Source organism: Lutjanus erythropterus, chromosome 9, assembly GCF_056507025.1.
Source record: "Lutjanus erythropterus isolate fLutEry1 chromosome 9, fLutEry1.hap2, whole genome shotgun sequence".
NCBI classification, from domain to species: Eukaryota; Metazoa; Chordata; class Actinopteri; order Lutjaniformes; family Lutjanidae; genus Lutjanus; species Lutjanus erythropterus.
Genome location: NC_139325.1, coordinates 19887249 through 19909112, shown reverse-complemented (window position 1 = coordinate 19909112; position 21864 = coordinate 19887249). Strand labels below are relative to the sequence as shown.

The 21864-nt window shown below is 39.2% G+C and overlaps 2 protein-coding genes across 4 annotated transcripts in view; one reads left to right on the top strand and one right to left on the bottom strand.

Moving 5' to 3' along the window:
* The first annotated feature begins 558 nt into the window (after positions 1-558).
* LOC146321316 (uncharacterized) lies at positions 559-5422 on the top strand. 2 transcript variants are annotated; one of them, XM_084726407.1, is made up of 3 exons: positions 559-893; positions 1488-1620; positions 2399-5422. In XM_084726407.1, the coding sequence occupies exon 3, from the start codon at positions 2431-2433 to the stop codon at positions 4273-4275; it is 1845 nt and encodes a 614-aa protein (XP_084582533.1). In that variant the 5' UTR covers positions 559-893; positions 1488-1620; positions 2399-2430; the 3' UTR covers positions 4276-5422. The 2 variants fall into 2 exon arrangements, with proteins under 2 accessions (XP_084582533.1, XP_084582532.1); XM_084726406.1 differs by lacking the exon at positions 1488-1620.
* Positions 4742-21864, bottom strand: part of kcnn4 (potassium intermediate/small conductance calcium-activated channel, subfamily N, member 4) — a 32101-nt gene continuing 14978 nt past the window's right edge. Inside the window, exons 4-9 of one of the 2 annotated variants that reach the window (XM_084726411.1) lie at positions 18700-18835; positions 15437-15547; positions 11585-11706; positions 8562-8631; positions 6810-6976; positions 4742-6682 (exon numbers count right to left, since the gene is read on the bottom strand). In XM_084726411.1, the coding sequence (XP_084582537.1) occupies positions 6679-6682; positions 6810-6976; positions 8562-8631; positions 11585-11706; positions 15437-15547; positions 18700-18835 (610 nt within the window). In that variant the 3' untranslated portion in view covers positions 4742-6678. Of the gene's footprint in view, positions 6683-6805; positions 6977-8561; positions 8632-11584; positions 11707-15436; positions 15548-18699; positions 18836-21864 lie in introns of those variants that run through there. The other variant, XM_084726412.1, reaches the window with a different exon arrangement.

The window sequence follows — 21864 nt, the reverse complement described above, 5'->3', positions numbered from 1 at the left end:
TAAATGAAGTCGTTATGAAACAACCTAAAGATATGGTCAGTTCCGCCACTTTTAGGCTCATTTTGAGGTATAGCCTCGTTATTCTGCATAATTTACACTATAAATGAATGTAGGAACATATAAACACCCTGTTCTTGTTTTCCCGTGTTCTGATGCTTTTTTTTCACTTCATTATACAGTAAATTAATAATATTCATATTCTTAGATCATTAGTAGGTTTCTTAAAGGCATAGTTCAAATAGTATTGTTTACAATATAAGTTTTATTCAAATGGAGATAACGAGTCGTTTAGGTTACCTCAGATTAATTTAAAAAGAAAGCATACAAGGCCACCTGTTTAACATTTTTAGCCTGAAATAATTTTGAACTGTCATGAAATTCCACTGGCTAAGTACATCAAACATGAGTTTTCCCGTAGACCATATAATATATACAGATAATATATATATAATAATATGGTTGAAATAGTAAATAAATAATAGTTAACAACAACAATAACTACTCTTGCTAAGTTTGGAAAAATTTTAAACTTCCCCTCTGATGCATTTTGGGACATGTAGGCGTCTCTCTTCCGGTTTCAAACGGACATGGAGGGGCTCGGTTCGTGGACGCCATCAACATGAAGGGTTTTTCTTTTTGCAGTGTTCTGGATTGTATGTGTATCATCGCCACCTGTACAGATGGATGTGCCTCAGACTCAAATGCCGAATAGAGGCTTTCATTTCCTCAAAAACCCAAATACTTACATACAAGTTAACGTTAACTCCAGCGTTTTGTGTTTTCAACTAACAGTTAACTGCTCAATAACGTTAACTGACTTGGACAAACCATCATCTTCTAGTTTGAAGGCATCAAATGCAGTTGTCTTCTAGTAACGCTGCTTGTGGACAGATGTAAGTACAGTGTCCTTTTTTCAGATGAAATGTACTGAGCTGCCCTATTTACATGGCTCAAACACAACACATGATGGGGCTGTGATGTTAGCTTCATGTGGGAAACTGCTTTAAAGGGAAATATAGTGTTAGCTACTTTAATGAATAGTGCTCCAAATGACACAGAAGACAAAAGGTTAAACACACCAGAGCTGCATTTAGTGACTGTTGTAATTACTAACAGTCTGTAGACTGTCAGAAAAGTAACCTGTCACAACTTAGCTGATCCCACCGTGACTTCTTCAAATTCCTTATTTTGTGTAAAACTAGCTAGCTTAAACACACAGAATTGAGATAATATAGCAATGTTATAACACAAAAACAACAATGACACAAGAAAATAAGGCTAGCTAAGAGCTTGCAGCCATGCGAGCAAGTTTGTGAAGCTAGTACCTAAATCATAATATGCTTACAATTACAATGCTAGCATGCTATTGTTAAACATGTATACCATATTACCCTTAATAACCCTCTTAGTTTAGCATGGTAGTAGATTAGCACGAAACACAAAGTCCAGCTTTGCTAGCTGAGGCTGATGGGATTGTTATTTGGCAGGTGTTTGTTTCACTCAAAGCCACAAATGTGAACCTCGATGGGACACTGGAGGAAGAGTCAAGGGAACAACAAAGTCAGTCAACTCCATCTCCTGGGGACCATGAATGTCTGTACAAAAGTTATTGTTATTGAGGTATTTCTGAGAATGCTTGGCATTGTTGCTTGATAAAAAACTCAGAGGTATAGATTAGAGCCTGATGGATATTATGGGCCCTAATGCCCCATCACAGCTATATTGGTCCAAGTTGCCAACTGTATATTGTCTGATATGCACTAAAATGAAAACTTTTTTTAACAGAACATACTGTAGATGGCAGTTGGCAGCGTTTATTTATATTTCAAGCTTTTGCTTAATTCAGATTTAATATATACAAATATGTTGCACTATTTGTGTTTTTTATTAATAATAATCTAAAGTACTGGTGAAAGTTAAGTTTCAGTGCCCTAATGTCATTTTGGACAATAACGTTTATTATTAAACTGTAAAATATCCTGCTTCCAATACATATCCTGCTTATGATTGTTACCCACTTCTGAGGGATCATTGAAAAAAATAAGTGTTTATGTATGGATCCTATATTCTGTATGCAATATTTTATATAACAAATATTGGCTATACATCGTAATCAGATTTTTTTTTTTTCAAACAGATAGTTAGCTAACAACGGGACAGGTTGCATGTTGTTAATGAAAAATAAAACAAACAAAAAACTATCTATATCAAAAGAGGTATTCATATGTATCAATTTTTTATACTAGTATTGTATCACAGTTTAAAATTCTGGTGTCGTGACAACTCTAATAATTACTGTGGTTTTGCTAAATCTTCTTAAATAGCTGTAACCTATAATATGGATTTAGTCCCAGACTAATGTTTAAAGTGATTCTGTCCGTTCTGCTTTAAATTGCAGACCACCCAGCGTTTGCCTTGACCAACTCCTTTATGTCTGAAGACTCCAGCAGCGATGACGAATGGCACGTATCTACAAAAAGGCAGGTGTCTGCTGCACACCCAATGCCAAAATGTTGGGAATGTGGCAAAACAATCTGCAACATAAAAAGCTTGCTGTCACACTACAAAAGCCACAATATCAGAGCTACCTGCCACATCTGCAAGGTTACTTTCCAACACCTGACGTCACTCACCACACATCTGGATAATGCCCACTCACCACCTTTCTGCAAAAAGTGCCAACAGTCTTTCAGTAATGTGTGGGAGTTGAACAAGCACGCAGAGACACATTGCATGGACTACAAGTCATTTCAAGAGGCTCCTAATTTGATTTCTACTGTCATACACCAGAATCAGAAGGTTTGCAACTTTTTTAATAAGGTGACTACACAGCAAAGCACAATCTCAGTACTACGTGACTCAGTATCAAAGTTGAGACCTCAACAAAGAACTGAGATGAAGCCTGGAAGACCTGAGACACCTGTGAACAGCGTAGAGTATATAGTGGGTGAAGATGACATTGACTTGGACAGTGATTGTGAGAGGGCAGGTGATTCATCAAGCTCAGATTCTGATGACGAAGATAGGAAACGCTCTAAACATGACCCAGAGTCAGATGGTGGCTCAAGTTCAACTGATTGTTCTAGTGACTCTTCTAAAAGTCCACACTCTAAAAACACCCCGGGCCTTCCTAGTGTTAATACTTCAATATGTGCTTCATGTGGTCGAGGGCCATTCAGGTCTATGAAACTCCATTTGCTACACTGTAGTGGTGTAAGGGTGAAATATCAATGCTCTCTGTGCAAGGAGCTCTTTCTAACTGAGGCATCTCTTAATGAACACTACATGCCTTTGTATAACTGTGATGTCTGTGGCCAAGTTTTCTCTCACCTGGACTCATACCGTCAACACCAGTGTCCCAAAGGAAGCAAGTCACCGTTGGTCCTCTTTTGCTCTGAGTCGATGCCACAAGCATGTAAAATATGCAAATCCTTTTTCACCAATGAGAAAACGTTGTTAAACCATGTCACCAGAGCTCATGCATCAGTGGTCAGCACCAAGGTGTGCATCATTGCCAAGCCAGGTGTCCCAGGCACAGGAGCGTCGTCAGTCATTAGAAGTCCAGATGTTGTCAACCAGGTCCTTAATGGAAAGCTTCATGCAGGACCACTATCCACTGTTGTGAAATCCAGCCCTTTGGCGTCTGCTTCTGCACTTGTCAGATCAGGGAGTAACTGCACCCTAGGTCAACCAACCAACCAGCATTTAAGCCATATTTCTGCACCTTTATCTGACCCTGGTATCACTGACACAAGTCCAGCCACTGCAGCGCCCGTCTCCCCACCAATGCCAACTATTATGGCCATGTTTGAGCACGACAGCCAGGATATGGCTCTGATGAAACGGATGAACACAGGCTGGCGCGCCAAGGCCACTTACCCTTGTAGGCAGTGTGGCGCCATCTTGCGGCAGCCCTCCCTCATCATCAGCCACCGGTACCTCCACAGAGGCCGCCGCTCACACCAGTGCCAGTGTGGACGAGCTTTTAAGCACCGACTGCACCTCCTGCGTCACTGTGTTCAGCATGCCGAGGCCATAAGCTACATCTGTGTCAGCTGTGGGGAGACTTTCACAGGAGCAAAACTCTTAGCCGAACACTTAAAGGGCAAAACACGGAAAAAAGCCCGGTCTAAAAGGAAACATAAAGTTAAGAGAAAGTGCAGAATGCCCTTTACATGTGACTGTGGACAGCTGTTTTTTAGGCCTTCAGCTTACATATGGCACCAACTTCAAAACAGGAAAAAACCAAAACGATTGAAGAAGCCCTTGAAATGACGAAGCACCAACAGATCTCTGGTTTATCCATGATTTGAGCATCACACTTAAACACAAGGTGTTAAATTAAAAGAAACCTTTCCCACATGTCATCTAGGGGTGTCACGATTCCAATTCAAAATCAAAAGTCAACAAAAATGAGCTAAATTGAAAAAAAGATCAAAATCAAAAGCAGAATCAGCAATTCTCCCAGTATTTTTTTGGTCTCTCCACCTCCCTACTTGTACTTCAAAGATGTCACTTTTAACCTGTAGTTGCACTTTTTCTTCTTTTATGTTATTAAAGAGGACTTTGAAATTGAAAATGACAGTTGTTTGACAATTACATAGCCTACAGTGCTAAAAAAAAAAAAAAAATTAGTCAAAGTGAAAACAAATTGTGGTTTGGGAGAATCGTGACACCCCTAATGTAATCTGATTGTCGCTTTTTTGTTTTATTGTTTTATTATCAAGTGACAAAATCAAAGCAAAATCACATACATGTTTATTCTTAATGGCTTTTAATTACAAGCATGTCCTGGATGGTTGTTAACATAATTTCACCATGTGCAAATGATACAGAGTAAACAGGGTTTCTCAGAGGTTCTTTTGACAACATACCAGAGTACAAATTAACCCACAAGGAACATATTTTTTCAGTATTGGATTAAGTTAAAAAAAAAACAAACACATCAAAACTCCAGTTTATCCTCCAGAGAAAGAGTTAATCCAGTTTTGTTAATTTTTCTCACAAAGTGCATTTTTATCAGTGAGGTTTGTATGGGAATTTCTGAGTCCTCTTGTTTTCTGTCTTTCAGATTTGTTTTCACTGCAGCTGATTCAAATGTTATGTTCCTGTGAGACACTGCAGAGGGCTTGGGATTCAAGTTGAAAATAGCATACGACTTTTTTTATGGTTGTTATATAATCTTTAAAATTTTAATGTTAACGGTTCCCATTATGTTCTAGTGCACTTAATTTATGTCCACTAGATGGAGCTCTTGAGTTGCTAAAATGAATCACAAGGCAGCTTACACTCAATTATTATTGTCCCCAGAACAGGTGTAAACTGATGCTTTCAACTTTAAATATAGACATTCATCTCTGAGTTGCAGTTGACATCCCTTAAAAAATCACACCAACTTTGAAATAAAGGTTTCTTCCCACAATATTTGAAATGAAGTTTTGTTTCTGCTCTTGGTTGAGTATAAAAACACATCACTTCATGCACAACTCACTTTGTGGGTTACAGAAAAGCATAACGTTGAAGAACTGTTAGAAATTGAATTCTACTCTGTAAGCCTGCTTGCAAACAATAACTGACTTAGTAACCATTATAGGGACAGTTCAACCCAAAACTGAAAATAGATATTTTTCCTCTGCAGTGCTATTTATCCATCTAAATTATTTTGGTGTGAGTTACCAAGATTTTGAGATATAGACTGTATGTTGTGGTGTTCAAAGCAGCAGAGAAATATATTTAAAAAAAAAACAAAACACCAGTTTCTCTTTCCAGATGTCATGACCCAGTTACTCAAGATAATCCAAAGACATTGTGAGCAATGTGATGTTGGAACTGCTTTCATTCTAGCAGGAAGAAAGTAGTTGTGTTAGATTCTACCATAGAAAGACAATAGTTCCTTCTTGAAACTGCTCATAAAAAGGTCTGTGGATTATCTTGAGTAACCAGGTCATGATTTCTGGAAAGAGACATTGCTGCTGAGTTTTTCAAATATATGTTTTTTGGCAGTTTGGACACCTCTACAGTCAATATCTCCCAAACTCTGCAGCTCACACCGAAACAATCTAGGTGGATGAATAGCACAACAGGTAAGAGGGAAATTATGTATTTTTGATTTTGGGGTGAACTGTCCCTTCAGCTGTCTACTGATGAACATGGGGATTTGCAAGAGGTTTTTCTGAATCAGATCAGACTACTATTAAAACACTGAAAGAAATTTAAAATAAAGTTAAGATGTAAAAATATCTTATTCCACAGGAATAAGGCAGTGACGGAGTCCATCAATGAAGCTTTACAAGTAGCAGTTGTCCCTGGACTGGCCTTTTGACAGTGTGGATTACAAGGCTCTCCACAGTCCCTGTTTGAGATTAATTCAGTTCTCTGTGCACAGACACAAATATAACTGCTGAAAACACAACAGATTTCTGAAAATGCACTGTGATTCTGCCACAGTAAATTGAAGTCTTTTTTTATCTGTATAATTTTACAGCTATGAGTCATTGTGCAGTGCACTCAGGGCCAGAGGATGAGATCTTTGGTAGGTATGCCAGTCCTCCGAGTGGTTCAGCATGTTAAGAGTCTGGAGCAGCCCTGGGTGGAGAGTATTTACCATCTCACTTTATGGATACTGTAGATGAAAAAGCTGAAGAAAATCTATCTCTTTAATAAGCGTATGAAGCCATGTCACCTGCAAACAGAAAGCAACAAAAAAGTTATTTTTCTTAGCAGGTGTGTGCCAACCCAGACACCACATCCTGCACTGTGTTGTGATCGCTTCTGTGTAGCGTCGCTGAGCACTTGTAAGTGTTGTTTACCTGATCTCTGGGTTGCGGTGACGTAGGACCTGAGACAGCAGCTCAGAGGTCTGGTGGAAGCAGCGACTCAGTTCGTCCAGCTTCTGCTCCATGGAGAGGATACGCTGCTCCAGCTCCCGATATGAGTTATTCCAATTGGCACTGAGGTCGCACATGATCATCTGCATCTGTTGAAATGCAAAACTTTGTGTATTTCACTCATTCTTGAGAACTGAGACAAAACCATATTTTGAGGAGGGTTTGATTTTTACTCTTCAGTTATTCTAGGAATATATATTTTAGAAGATCTAACTCTCAACTCTAAAAGCTTGTAACAGGCCAAGCTCCAAGTGAGGACTATTTGGATATTTTGCCAACTATGTCAGACACACAAAAAGTCATAGCAGTATACAGTGAAACATGTAGGAAATGTTTAATAGTTTGAGTTGCCTTAAAGACAAGATTATTTAATTAGCTGTATAATCAAATAGTTTGATATAATTTTATTCAAGAAATAAATGCCACTATAATGTTGACCACTGACAGTTTCTGATAATGTAATGTCTTTGTGATAAACAACATATAATATCATTTATCAACACCTTTATCACACTTGCATCCTTATGAACACAAGAGGGTACTGACTTTTTTTTTTTTGTTTGTTTTGTTTTACTTCTTTTTTTGTTTTGTTTTTTGTTTTGTTTTTGTTTTGTTTTTTTTTTCGATTAATTGAAAAAAAAGTACTAATTTCTAACACACTACTCATTTGAAATTAGAGTTATGTCATCTCCATCACCATAGATGTATAGATGTCAACTTTGTCAGATATTCCATCTGACAGAGTTGACATAATGTTACACTTTTCTTACTTCAATGCATGGTTGTCAAATGTGAGGATTTGCTGCTTTTCTTAGTCATTTATGACAGTAAATGAGGAGAGTTTGGGTTTTGGACTGTTGGTTGGACAGAAGAAGCAATTTGATGATGTCACTTTGGGCTCTGGGAAATTGAGATGTGCATTTTCCTTTTTTTTAATTTTTTTTTACATTTAAACAATCAGTTAATTGTAAAAAAAAATAATCAGAGTCAGCATAATAAATTATGAAAATAACTGTAGTTTCAAGCCCTAGTTTCAAGCCAACTCACTGGGGCAAAGTCCAACCCCAGTGTTACCAGCTTAGAAAGTCTCACTATATTTTACAGGCCCTTTAGTAACTTGATTTTTCAAAACAAAAAAGAAGCTATAGCAGCAAATCTGGTCACCCTTTTAGTCCTCTATGTTTGCTGTGGCTCAGCTGCTCTCAGTCACTGAGGGAGAGCAGCATGTTCAGTTTACATACTGTAACTAACTAATTGCAAAGTCACCATGGCATGGTTTACTTTTGTCATCTTACCAAGGGGCTACACTTGCAGTCTGGAAAAACTAAGCTTGTTTTCCATATAAATCAATCAAGAGAATGTGTTTTAAAATGCACAATTACACATTAGTGCCCCTAACTGGGTAATGTCTTTATATTTCAGGTTTATTCCACATGGAAAACCTATCTGGGCCTATGAATTCCTGACACAAATGCATCCTGAGACATTTTAAGGAGATTTTTTAACAAGCATTTAATGTGTCTGAACACCTAGCGATAAACAGCCTGTAAAATACTGCGTAATAGTCTATGTGAGTAGTGAGTGTGTTTTTAGGGGGATCTTTGTCATCTGATGTGGCGTTACCTTTTCCAATGGAACATGTACAAAACATTCCAGTGACAGCTGTCGTTTTACCTTTGGGAGGTCCACCATCTCACTGACGTAATCTCTCAGCTTTCTTTGTTTGAGGCGTAAATGCCGGAATCTGTGCAGAAAGAAAGGTAAGGTGGAAGTATGTCAAGTATGTCATAAGCATATTTAAATTATTCCAAATGTTGCACTGAGACACAGAAACAGAAAGGTATTTCATGTAAGACAGATGAAGACGTGACAGAACGGGAGAGAGAACGAGAGAGTGGGTGCATGACATGCAGCAAAGGGCTAACCAGTTGACTTGATCCATATAAACTGATATATCAAACAACTGACCTTTCCTAAGTCCCACCCCTTTCACTCTGTGATCTAATAACAGTTGAGCAAGTTTGACACCTGGCAGAGCCTTGGTCAACTTTCTCCTTGTCTGTTTCCTGTAATTAGATATGCTCTGCGCTGGATTCATCTATGTTAACACATTTGTGAGATGGTTTACAGATGTTGCTAAGGGACCTGTAAAAGCGACAAATATTACAGTCTGATAAAAACATCAAAACGAAAGATCTGGTAGCTAGTATTGCCAAAACACCAGCTAGTTCGCTAACTAATCAATCACCATCAGTTGTTGCCTAGCTACTTACATCTGATAGCTAATGTTACAAAAGTGCTAGCTGTTTGCCATCTACCAAGCTTGCTCAACTCAACTGGAGCGCAGCAAAAAGGGGCAGGACTTAGGAATTAAGTCATAGTGACCTGATAAATGTTAGTGTTGAGGATTTCATGATACATCCTGCATAAATTCATTGATTAAATAAATGCATTTTATTAAGTTTTTTATTTTGTTTTATTAAGTGTATGCTTTCTACCTTTATTGCAAAGTGTTACCAAAAAAGACTCCAAAAAAAAAACTCCAAAAACAATTTCGAAGCCTATCTATGGATGGAGTGCCCTATTTTCGGACAAATGGAACAGTCCTGGCACAATACAGTGCTCCTGATTTGGAGAGGAATATGCCGACAACTTAAGTATTCCACTACTCAACATGCAGAACTCATGCTGTGTTTGTTAAATAGCTATAAAACATTACTAGAAGGGTTTTGACATATAAAGGTGGAAAAGGCCTAAATTTAGTACCTTGAAACCACCAAGAAAGACATATGGAAACCAATATTGCAATCAAGCAGCCAGTCTCTGAACAAATTAGAGTGATGAAGTGATGGTCTCATTACAGTATACTGCTCTTAATTCCAAGGTGTGGTGGTCCCTCCCTTGTGCTTTCCACAGTGTGTTTATTTATAGTGGCTTTGCCCAGTGTAAAGCAGGAAGTCAACCCTTCCACTCACACACTCACACACATAATCCTGTTGTCAGGATATTGAACCGTACAATCACACTTCTGGACTTCCTGTCTTGTGCAATCCACTTGTTCTTAGAAGAGGAGCTCAATAACAAGAGGACATGACTCAAATGGAAATGTAATGGGTCCCATGTTCTTTTTCTTGATGAGTGCCTCAGAAAATGTATAATGTGTTGTGTATTACTGTCAAATTATACAAGGCCAATAGCAAAACAGTTGGGACTTTGTGTAAAATCTAAATAAAAATAGAATGCAGTGATTTACAAAATCTTTTTGGCTTATCGATTTCAAACACTATTTATGTTCAAACGGACACATTATTGTTTTTTGCAAATTCAGAATGTGATACCTGCAACATGTTCCAAATAAGTTGGGACAGGGGCATGTTTATCACTCTGATACATCACTTCTTGTACCTGAACTCTTTTACTGAGAAGCCACACTGTGATGCATGCAGAACGTGTCTTGGCATTGTCTTGCTGAAATAAGCAGGGCGGTCCCTCACAATCTGGATGATCCTCTTCCTCTTTAGCACAGAGGTCACGTTGTACACGATTTCTGAAAACAATCCGAAATGTGGACCACAGCACACTTTTCTGTGTTATGTTAGTCCATCTCAAATTAGCTCGGGCACCAGAGAAGTCAGGAGCGTTTCTGGATGTTGTTGATATATGGCTTTCGCTTTGCAAGGTAGAGTCTTAACTCTCATTTGGAAATGCAGCGGAAAACTGTTTACCGCCAACAGTTTTCTTAAGTGCTCCAGAGCCTCTGTAGTATCCTTTTTACATTTACATGGGTTTTTAATGCAGTGCCTTCTGAAGGTTCAAAGGTCACGGGCATTCAATACAGGTTTTTGGCCTTGCTCCCATTTGCCGTGATTTCTACAGTTTCTCTGAATCTTTTAATGATATTTAATGGACTGTAGATGGAGAAAACCCCCTTTTTTTAAGATTGTTTTTTGGGCTTTTTGCCTTAAATCATAGCAACAGCTGAAGACATGACAGGAAAGGAGGCAGAGAGAGAGAGGATGACATGCAGCAAATGAGCCGCAGGCAGGACTCAAACCAGCGGCCACTGCAGAGGACTAACACAGTACATGGGGCACACGTCCTACCAACTGAGCTATAGGGGCGCCTTGCGAAAGCCTTCAATTCTGTGCACTTTTGTGTTGAAATACGCTGTTCAACTATTTGCCCACGCTGTTTTTCACAAAGTGGTGACATCACCTGGTCCTTTCTTGTGAACGTCTGAGGATGTCCCTTTCACACCCAATCATGATACTATCACCCGTTACTAATTAGCCTGTTTACCTCTGACTGTTCCAAACAGGTGTTTGAGCATTTATTTATTATTAACGTTTATTAGTTTGAACATTAAATATCTTGTCTTTGTACTGGATTAAAATCTAGTAAAAATGTTATTTGCCAACACTTGTCAAAACCTTGTCTTGAATTCTGTATAATGAAAGGGTGGACCCTTGCTCACACATGCCCTGCCCACATAAAAGAGGCAAACAAGGTCTAATTAGTAATCTAAATTAGCCATTAAAAACTGTGACTATGTGGTTAAGCATGTTGACATGAAGTTAATGACCCGTAAAATACACATGAAAAGCACACAAACCGCCACCCACTCACACCCTCGCCCAGACACAAACATACATAGACATCCCCGCCTGGAGGTATTATTTAGCGATACTGTAACTCACACTCTGATGGCTTCCAGAAGGCATCTCTGGTGTCTGCGATGCTCACCGCGGTTGCCCTTTGTCAGATTTGTGCGGTGCAGAAGCCAGCATTCCCTTAGTACATTAGCAGCAGCGTGGCGGATCTGGAAAAGAGACAAAGACATCAGAATCGACTGAGCAAACATGGCGGTTCCAGGAACTGAAATGTGGTGATGAGAGAGGAAGAGAAGAATTTAAAAGTTTATTGGTCACTTACTAAGGACGGAACGATAATATCATGATAAAAAACTCCATTCATGCTTTGAAAAGCATGTTTCATATCGGCTAGCTTACAACTGAGACCTGCTTATGAGTGAGTTGGCGAGTTGGGTGAGTGGAAACTAGAAAGCTCAGCTCCGACCCTGATCATTAATGTGCAGACTCTGGGTCCAAACTATATCACTAGCGCAAGATGGCAGCGGTCGTATCTGGGATATTTTGTCTTCATTTTATTTACAGTGGGAGGAAGCAGAGACATGTTGTCCATTTTTATTTATGCCGGTGGTTTCAAGTCATTGGTGATCTTCTCCACAATAGTCTTGAGTAAAAGGCGAAAGACTTGTGCACTCTGAAGAGAGAGTCAAGATAAGTCAATAAAACTTACAAGTTTGACGGACAAAACCACACGGCGCATGTTTTTCAACAGAATTTGATTGATATCAATCATTTTATTGCAGCAAGTAAAACCACGAGTCATCCAACTCAGCTGATTAAATCCAGATAGTCTTTCTTGTTCTACCATTTTGCTCTTTGATGCTGATTTCTGATAAAACAGAACTCTGAAGGTCTTATTTTCACAGAGATGCTTATATACACAAATGTGAAGGACAGACCTCACACACTAGAACTGATGTTTAGACATTGCAGGATTTCTCCAGCATCACCTTTTTGCACTTTTCTCTTTGATTCTATTCATGTCTGTTTGTCTTCCTGCACAAATCACTGTAACTGCCCTGTGATGATGTCACTCTGGCCCTGTTGTGAGGGTTATTAATAGAGGCTGTCAGTGTCTACATCCAGATGTCTTCCCTTGTTCCCATCAGTGTAAATCTGGACTGCACCAGATAGCTCAGAAGAATGCATGCACACGCACATTAACACACACGCCAGAACAACCACAAGCAAGGCATAACGATGCACCTATTGACAGGATGCAGCCACCGGGAGAAAGGAAATGGTTGTATCCTCCGAAGCATTGCACCTACTGCAGTCAGACATTGCTTGAGAAGCTGTAGCACTGCATGCAAAGCACAAACTAAGCTTGTAGGGACGCTATCAGTCATTACACATTTATGTGTAATCCTAAGACATTGTTCTGGCTTCATGACAACAATTCCTTGTAAGCTTTTGTTTATCTGACACCTCCTTCTTCCCATCAATAAGCAAACATTTGAATCCTGCCCAGGACTAGAAACAGAGTAAGTCCTCTGCAAGCCACTTCCACACACACTCACAAACACTCATACACGTAAACACAACCGGTTTCCTGCCCGATGCTGCACCGTCCTGATCTGACACAAGTTTCTTTCCGGACAGAGATCAGATGATTTCCTCTGTTTGACGCCTTGAAAATGCTGTAAAGGGCTTGGCAAACCTCATCTCCCTCCTCTTTTCCCACACTATTCTGTCCTCTGGTGTCTCTTATTTAAGGAAAAAAAAAATTATAATAAGACTCAAAAACCAAAACATACGCACGGCATGGAAAGTAGTGACGCTTCCATCCTGACAGCTCCATCCGCTTTATCATCTCCCTTATTTGTGGTGTTGCTCCACTGCACTAACCTCTAGGTAGTCAACTGTTTACTAAATGTGGGGGTAGGTTATTTGATTATTAGTTAAATATTATCACAAAAATGCTGCAAAAATAAGCTCCATTAGAGAACTTTACAACACCCATCTGTCATACCTGCTATATTAGACATTTTAATGTAGATCTGTATGTCGTTGTTAGGGTTGGTACAAAGGAGCCTGTGATGTCATCATTTTTTCACATGACGACACAAGATAAATATGATTGTATATGAATATGTAACATTTCCACATCAAAGTTCTGGTGTGTATGATTTATGGGATTTATTGGCAGAAATATGGCAGAATGGGATATAATATTCATTCGTGTATAATCACCTGAAAATAAGAATAGTTTTGTTTTCGTTACCTTAGAATGAGTCGTTTATATCTACAGAGGGTATGGGTCCTCTACCGTGGAGGCTGCCATGTTGCACCACCATGTTTGTACAGTAGCCCAGAATGGACAAACCAAACACTGGCTCTGTATTTTGCTTTGTTTCATGGCCAACATAGGTTCTCCTACTCAGTTAGAAGGGGAGGGTGATCGTGGAAGGAAGCTGGCGAACATGACTAAATGTAATATGAATAAAATGTTAATACATTACCTTGTCCATGATTTCTGTCACATAAGATATATTTTCATCACCATGGCGGTTGTTAACAATGTTAACATTTTCCACTCGCTGACAGTTATTGGAAATCGCTAATGGAAGTTCCCAAATCAGAGGCAAATCAGCATTCACTCTGTGCTTGCAAATTGTTGCTTGATCACCAAGTGTGAAAGCACTACAGCTTGCTGAGAGCTCGCAAATGCTTCACAGACACCCAAGAGATATCAAGTAGGTTTAATATCTGGTCGGGGCGTCATGCAGTGACCTACAGCAAATGAAAGCAGACACCTGAGCAGCAGCCAGAAAGGTTCAAATATAGAAAACTGAGCACAAACTAATTATAAGGTAGTAGTAATAAAGCTATAAAGTAGGCCACCTTCAGAAACTACAACATTAACATGCTGCACACTGACGCTTCAGTATTAATAATTCAATTCCACTTCTAGTGTGGATATTCATGATAAAATGTAGGTTGAAGACCAGACAGACTTGATCTTGCAATTTGTGACCCACTGACCCTGCAAACCAAAGCGATTTCAAGATTCCCGATAACAAGACAGAAAGTTGTGTAGTGTGAACAGTACAGCGATCTGACGACTTAAAGCAGTTGTGTAGTTTAACCAAGGCACAAGACAATAACTCCCATGACCCCAAGTTTCTTCATGATGTTATCAATTATATTTGGTTGTTGTTTTGATGTGAGACAGGCCTACTGGCAGAAATTACACTCTGTAAGTTTAAGAGTGAATTATCTATTGAGCTATAATGTGTTAATAATTTTATGTAAATACTCTGTTTTCATTGAACGCTCCACTGGGGAGGATGCTGAATTCTGCTGTATGGTGGGTTTCTATTAAACACCCAGAGTTTTACATCTTTTGGCTCATTCAATACAAACATTTTCTAAAGCATACCAAAGTGTCTTCTTTTTTTATTGAGTTATGTTATTATTGTCTGCCAGTGCAGTGCAGGCTTTTCAAATCATGCTGCGCTTAGAGCTGGATTACAACGCAATGTTCCCGTGACTGTGACAACAATAAACACAGACATGGTGTTCATTGTGATGGATTACCTAGCTTAAACAAGTTTCAAGTTTCTGCAGGCTGATTTTCATGCAGAAATTAGAGGGAGGGCATGTTAAAAAATCTAAAACATCACAGCATATTTTGAAACAGAGTCAGCAGCAACATGAAGTACACATGACTTAATGTAAATGGGCCAGAACATGCAAAAATATATCATCTTTGAAGTAACATTTATCAGATCTAGCCTGTCAGAGTGATGCAAATGATAAGAAATAGCAAAATCACAAGAGGAAATGGCCATGCGTGTACACCCAAAAGTCATACTCCTGATGAAGAATATTATCAAAGTGTTGCAATAAATAAAACTGATGAGTTGATTTTTACAGAATAACTTATTTTGCTCTTACCCTTTTAGAGATCTGGATGTCCAGCATGAAGAAGTGCACATGTTTCTCTCCTTTGTTTAACGCCAGCGTCTTGGTAACGACTGCAACCAGCATGGCAGTGCAGGCTACACCCTAAAAACCCAACGAACATGCACACACACACACACACACACACACAGATGTTGGCATGGTTATATATTTGCCATCTGCCTGTCTTCTCAGTAGTTTCTAATAATCATATAATCACTGGAGATGGATCCTGAAGTGACATCAACAAGGCAGAACTCAAGAAAAACTGATGTAACCTTTTACAGTCTGACTTTGTGCCTGAATTTCTCTACATCCTCGACAGTCATTAGAGTCTTGTGTGTTTTGCTCCACCACGGCCCTCAAGGGAAAGCACTTATTCAGAAAACTGAATGTTGATCTTCATACCTCATATGGTTACATCCAATAAATCAAAGTTATATTTACACACACAGAGTTCAATGGTTAAACACAGGCCTCTGTGGCACTGCTATAGTGCTGGTTTCCTCTGAGAATAGCTTTGTGCTATTGCTGGACCGGGAAGGTTCAGTCGGGCTGCAGAGCAACTCAAATCCACAAAGTCACACAAAAATACACGTCACAGGAAACTTAGACAAAACGTTACACTGATTTCATGTCTACCATAGATAATGACAGATGATAACCAGACTTTACCTGTTTTCCTCTTTTCAGCTTGCATTAGAAACAGAGAGAAAGAAGGGGTGGTCAAGCACAAGCATAAACCTGAGTTTTAAATTTATACTTCACTCCAACAGCCACAAAATATCTATCATTACACTGTCTGTGAAACCTGGGAGGTACTCTTTCCTTGGATCCATCCACACACAGCGATGGCATGCAAACAGTGTTGTCAACCCCTGAACACAGCTGCAAATTGAGTTACGGCTGGCTGGAGAGAAGCAGAAGTGCTGACCATAGAGGCTTTCAGCCATATTACAGGTGTGAGAGCCCCAGTGACTGGCTCCCCAAACTGCCCTGATGGGAGAAGGAAATTTATTTTTTTCCAAATCACTGGCACAGGTTGGCACACCCTCCTGTTGTAGTGGTGCCAAAGGCAATAAACCACCTAAAAATGGATATGGTGGAAAGTTTTCCCTTATAAGGGGGGAAGCTTATAAAAACAAGGCAGATGGAGAAAGGGAGAGGGAAAAGAGTGTTTTCCACTCTGTCACAGAGGTGTCTAAACCGGATCCGTGCCCACATCCAGAACCACGGTGGTGGCTCTTATCTGCTTGTACCAGCCTTTAAGGCAGCAGAGGTGAGGCAGACAACCAAAGTCTGTTACCTTGTTAAACACAGCCACTCCTCGCTCTCAGTGACGTATTGTTTATCTTACTTTACTGTAAGTCTTTGTGTTTTATCTCAGATATCATTTCCCCATCCCTTTAACCCTCCATCTCTATCTCTGACCCTACCTTCCACCTTTTTGTCATTCTTAACCTTGCCACTCCTTTGTGTTATCATAAAAAACACAATACTGTCTTGCTGTAATTTTAAAAAACAGCACTGTGCAATCAAACAGTTGGAACTGGCTTTGTTGCTTCCTTTCTGTTTAGGATATTTTTTCCTCTTTATTCTATGATGAGTCTTTTTTATTTATTTATTTGTACAGCACCAAATAATGTTATCACAGGGCACTTTTCATACAGAGCAGGAGATGCATTACAGAAACTTCCTATTTGAAGTTTTAAATTAAGATAGGAAGAGTTGATAGGATTTTTCCCAATTTTCATTACAGAGGTCAATCCTTATTAATTTAATTATCTTTTATTTATCTTTTCTTGCATCATCCTCATCTCAGGTTAGGAAATCCTGAATAGCCTACTCAATCCAACATCACTTATCTACTTTTACATCTGTTACCTAGCAACCCTAACTATTTTTCTCATCTCATCAAGCTACTCTACTTTGTAACGGTCTTTTTTTTTTTCCTTCACCTATTAAGAATCTATTGTGTAAAGGCAGATTAAACAAGTCTGTGAAAACAGATTAAACAAGTTACCTAACACTACTGTTAGCTACTTAATTCCCACCAAAAGCAAACACTATGGTGACGATGATGAGGAAAAACTTCCTTTTTACAGGCAGAAACCTCATGTGAATCATGAGATAAATAATTAAGCTAAATGTAACCTCTAGTGTGACGTTTTATAGAATATCTCCACAAGTAATGACAAGGAAAGAAGTCAGTAAGCACAGCAAACAATGTCATCACTCTGCAGAAACATCATGCCCCATACAGATGTTTTGTGTGGACTGCACAGAGCCCACTGCATCCTGACATTTTCCCTCCCTCCATCTTTTCATGTGAGTGCCTGGTACCGCCAAGGTCCTTAATTTACAGCTGTGATCTAAATCACACACACAAGGGAATGAAGGCATTCAGGTCTGTCAGCACCACTGGGGTGTACAGCTGGGCAAAAGAGGTCTAATGTGTCCAATGTAACTAGTGGAATAGTGCAGAATAGGCTGGGATAAAATGCAAAAAGTGCAGGGGAGAGGTGAACCAAACTGAACTGATCCGATATAAAATGGGAAAAACTAAAGAAGAAAAATGGGGGGGGAAAGTTGCTGCAATGGAACAGAAACATAAAGGAATTAAACAAACCAGAGAGGTGATATGGAACCGTATGGAACAGAATAGAGCTGAATAATATGGAGCAGAAGCCAATAAAATAGAACAAATAGCAGAATAGGAATTAATATATTAAATTGAGAATGGTACAGAGCAGAAGACAGAAAGAAAGAAACGGAACAAAGCAAAATTTGAATTTAAAAAGGGTAGTATTAGAATAATTAAAAATGGGCTTCTACAGAAACAACACAGCCAAACAAAATGAAAAGAACAGCAACAGAACATCTTGTTTTAGTACCTTATCAAGCTGGTAGTGCATGGAGAGAAAGGTTGCTTGTTTGGTTAGGAATACAGAAATGAAACAAAGATGTGTCCATTCTTTGTGTTTATCAAACTGAGTATTAAACTTTTCAACTTTTCTTTTGTGTTCAAAACCACTATTGCTATGCTGGTTAACTCGTTTTCTGATAAGAGGGAAAAGAATCCAAAACAACCACTTGTAATGAAATAATATAAATGCCTCAGGTATTAAATGTTTATATACTTAATTATGCACACAGTTGCATGGGATTTGTTACAGACTTACACAAAACTATTCAAAATTAATCTTGAAAGACCATGAAATCTCCAGTTTCTTAATAAGCAAACCCAACCTAGTTACCATGACTCCAGTGAAGAGACACACCGCCTTGCCACATGTCGTCTTGGGCGCCACATCCCCATAGCCCACAGTGAGGAAGGTGATGGCTATGAGCCAGAGAGCTGTGTCCATGTGGCTTGTCAACTCCTGGGTCTTTCTGCAGAGAGGGAAAACAGGACTGAGACAGAGTGCCATAACAGAATATGTTGAAATGCATTCATATGGATTCCACTGTATGTATACTTATGGGTGAAGTCATGGCCACATTTTTTAACATAACGTAATTTTATATAACCCCAACAATCTTAAATCCAAACATTCCTTTAAATAACTCTGTAGCTCAATATATATCAACAGAGAGAAAGTTCTGAAAGATCTATTTACTCAGTTGTGTTGATTTCCAGAGGTATCACTGTGAAAGAATTGCTCTATTTTAACCAAATCAAATACTACTACAACTACTACTACTAATAATAATAATAATAATAACAATAATCTTTATTTGTGTAGCACCTTTCAGTGCATAGTTACATAGTTACAAAGTGCATGTACAGAAAAAAAATACAGGCATAATGGAAAACAACAATAAGAAAGAAAAAAAAACAGTAAAACAAAGTAATGAGAATACTAAATACCTGAAACCGCTGGTGTCAAAAACAATAAGTTAGAACAAAAATAAGCAAAGGAAGGACAATATAGGGTGTAGAATGGGTGCACCAAGCTGTTGCCTTACATGGTTTAAAAAAGCCTTTTCATAAAAATAAGTTTTTAAAAGAGATTTTGGTTGTTGAGCCAGCTAACCTGAGGTCCACAGGTAGGCTGGGGTACTGATGGCAAAGACCCTGTGTCCCCTACACACCAGCTTAGACCTGTGTACAACCAGTAGAGCCATGTCATGTCAGAGGACCTCAGGTTACAAGGTGGCACATAAGGAATAAAGAGCTCACTGAGATCACTTTGTGCCAAACCGTGCAGAGCTTTAAATTTGAACGATAACATCTTATACTCAGTTCTGTATTTGACAGGCAGGCAGTGATGTGCAGCTAAGACCGGCATGATATGCTCAAATCTCCTTGCACCAGTGATCAGTCAAGCAGCTGTGTTTTGCACCAGCTGCAGGCGATGTAGTTAGTTTTGGCTGAGATAACGTGTAAAGGACATTGCAATAATCCAAATGAGATGAGACAAGGGCGTTGACAGATAGATAAAAATGATCTTATTTTAGAAATATTGCTCTGGTGCGGGAGGCGAGATTGCACAACCCTTTTTTTGAGCGTCAAAACAAAGTTCGGTGTGTTGAATAAAAACACCCAGGTTTCTTGCAACTGGTTTACCGTTAACAAAGAGAGGGTTAAGACTACTTGTAAACTGGAATTGGAACTGAGAACGGCGGACAGGAGAACTTCTGATTTATCATAGTTTAAATGAAGGAAGTTCTGAGCCTCATAGGCTTGTATACATGTATGCACACACAATTTATGGGAAAGGTGGTTGAGTGAAAGATGCTGCCCAGAAATAGGCACCCCGAACAGCCCTGTTCAAGGGCACCTTGACAGTGCCCAGGAGGTGAACTGGTGAGAGGCAGTCACTGGCAAATCTCCAGCTAACAGTCTACTCCATACTTTTTGGTCCGAGCTGGGCTTGAACTGGCTCCCCTCTTAGGGGTCACCCAGGATTTAAACCCAGGACCTCTCACACCATAAGCAAGAATCATAGCCCTAGACCAATGACGCCCACAGAGGAGATATTGCCAATAACAACAGAAAGGGTTCTGTCTGAAAGGTAGGAAATGAGCATTTGAGGGACAGTACCACCCAGACCTACCCTGGTAAGTCATTTAACAGTATGGTGTGATCCACTGTGTTAAATGGCAGTCCAGTGTCCTGTGGTGGGCTCTAAAACCTAACTGAAACTTTTCAGGAGCGGTGAGGAGATCAATGTTCTAAAGTCTTGGATGAAAAGAACAATTTGGAGATAGGTCTATAATTACTGAGAAGATGGGCCTCAAGATCAGGTTTCTTTAAAAGTGGCTGCACCAGGGCATGTTTACATGAGGATGGAAAAACCCAGATGGAGAGAAGGATGGGACCAACTGTAAGTACATCCTTATTCAAAAACTGATGTTACACAAATTTATGTAATTTTCTCGTCTATATCATGATATCACCCCACTCAATACATAATTTGAAAGACTGCTGATAGACCAATTTTATCATTCGCAACCATCTATGTCTCTATAATGACAAATGACATCGTCCTTTCCAGGAACTTTCTTGTGATTTCTCTGGAATAACCTCCCTGCTTACAATCTGACTTCATCGAGGCCTTTAAATCCAAACATAAGACTCATTTGGTCACCTTAACTTTCAGTACATTTACATTCTTCGATTAGTTCAGGCCTTACACTTGTTAACATGATCCTTTCAGTGGGTCAGTCACAGTCTTTATGAATCCTTTAACCCTAGTACTTGAGTGCTACCAGCGAGAATAAAATTGCAGTCTTCCTACAAACCGCTGCATTTCTCTAACCCACTGTTTTTGTTTCTGTTCCCACATGCCTCCAAGCTGTGTGAGTTTGTCTTCCTCTCTCTTTTTAGTTCTTCCTCTCGCTTTCTTTCCTTCTACTCTCCTCATGTCCTTCTCCTGTCACTATAGTGGAGAGGAGGTCATATGGCTCAGGTCCCACTATCGACAACTTAAGTTGTTCACCGTCCTCCTGAATGCACTTTCTTCACATAATCATGATGCATATACATATATACACAATTTTTTCCACATATTTTTTTTTATACGTTTATAATTTCCTGTAATTTCTCTGCACAATACATCCTATGCAATGATTCTGGTTATGATGCTTACATGAGGCAAATTGTGATTTGTGGTTTCGGCTTGACTTTTCTTGACATGATAATGACATGATACAGTTATATATCAGGTCCTTTGGGACTTGTAAGTTCAAGCATTTACCTGATACTTAAACCCAACCCATTGGTCTCTGGTCTGAGTTTGATAAAGGTGTTGTCTGTTAATCAAACTGTCTTATCAGTGCTGATGCTTACAGTAGTTTGAAGGAACGGAAGAGGGTAGTGGTGTAAACTTGTAAAACATTATATAGCCGTGTAGTGTACACAGACACACATAAAGAGGTCACACAGTGTGTGAGTGTCCTGTCTCCTGGATGTGGCA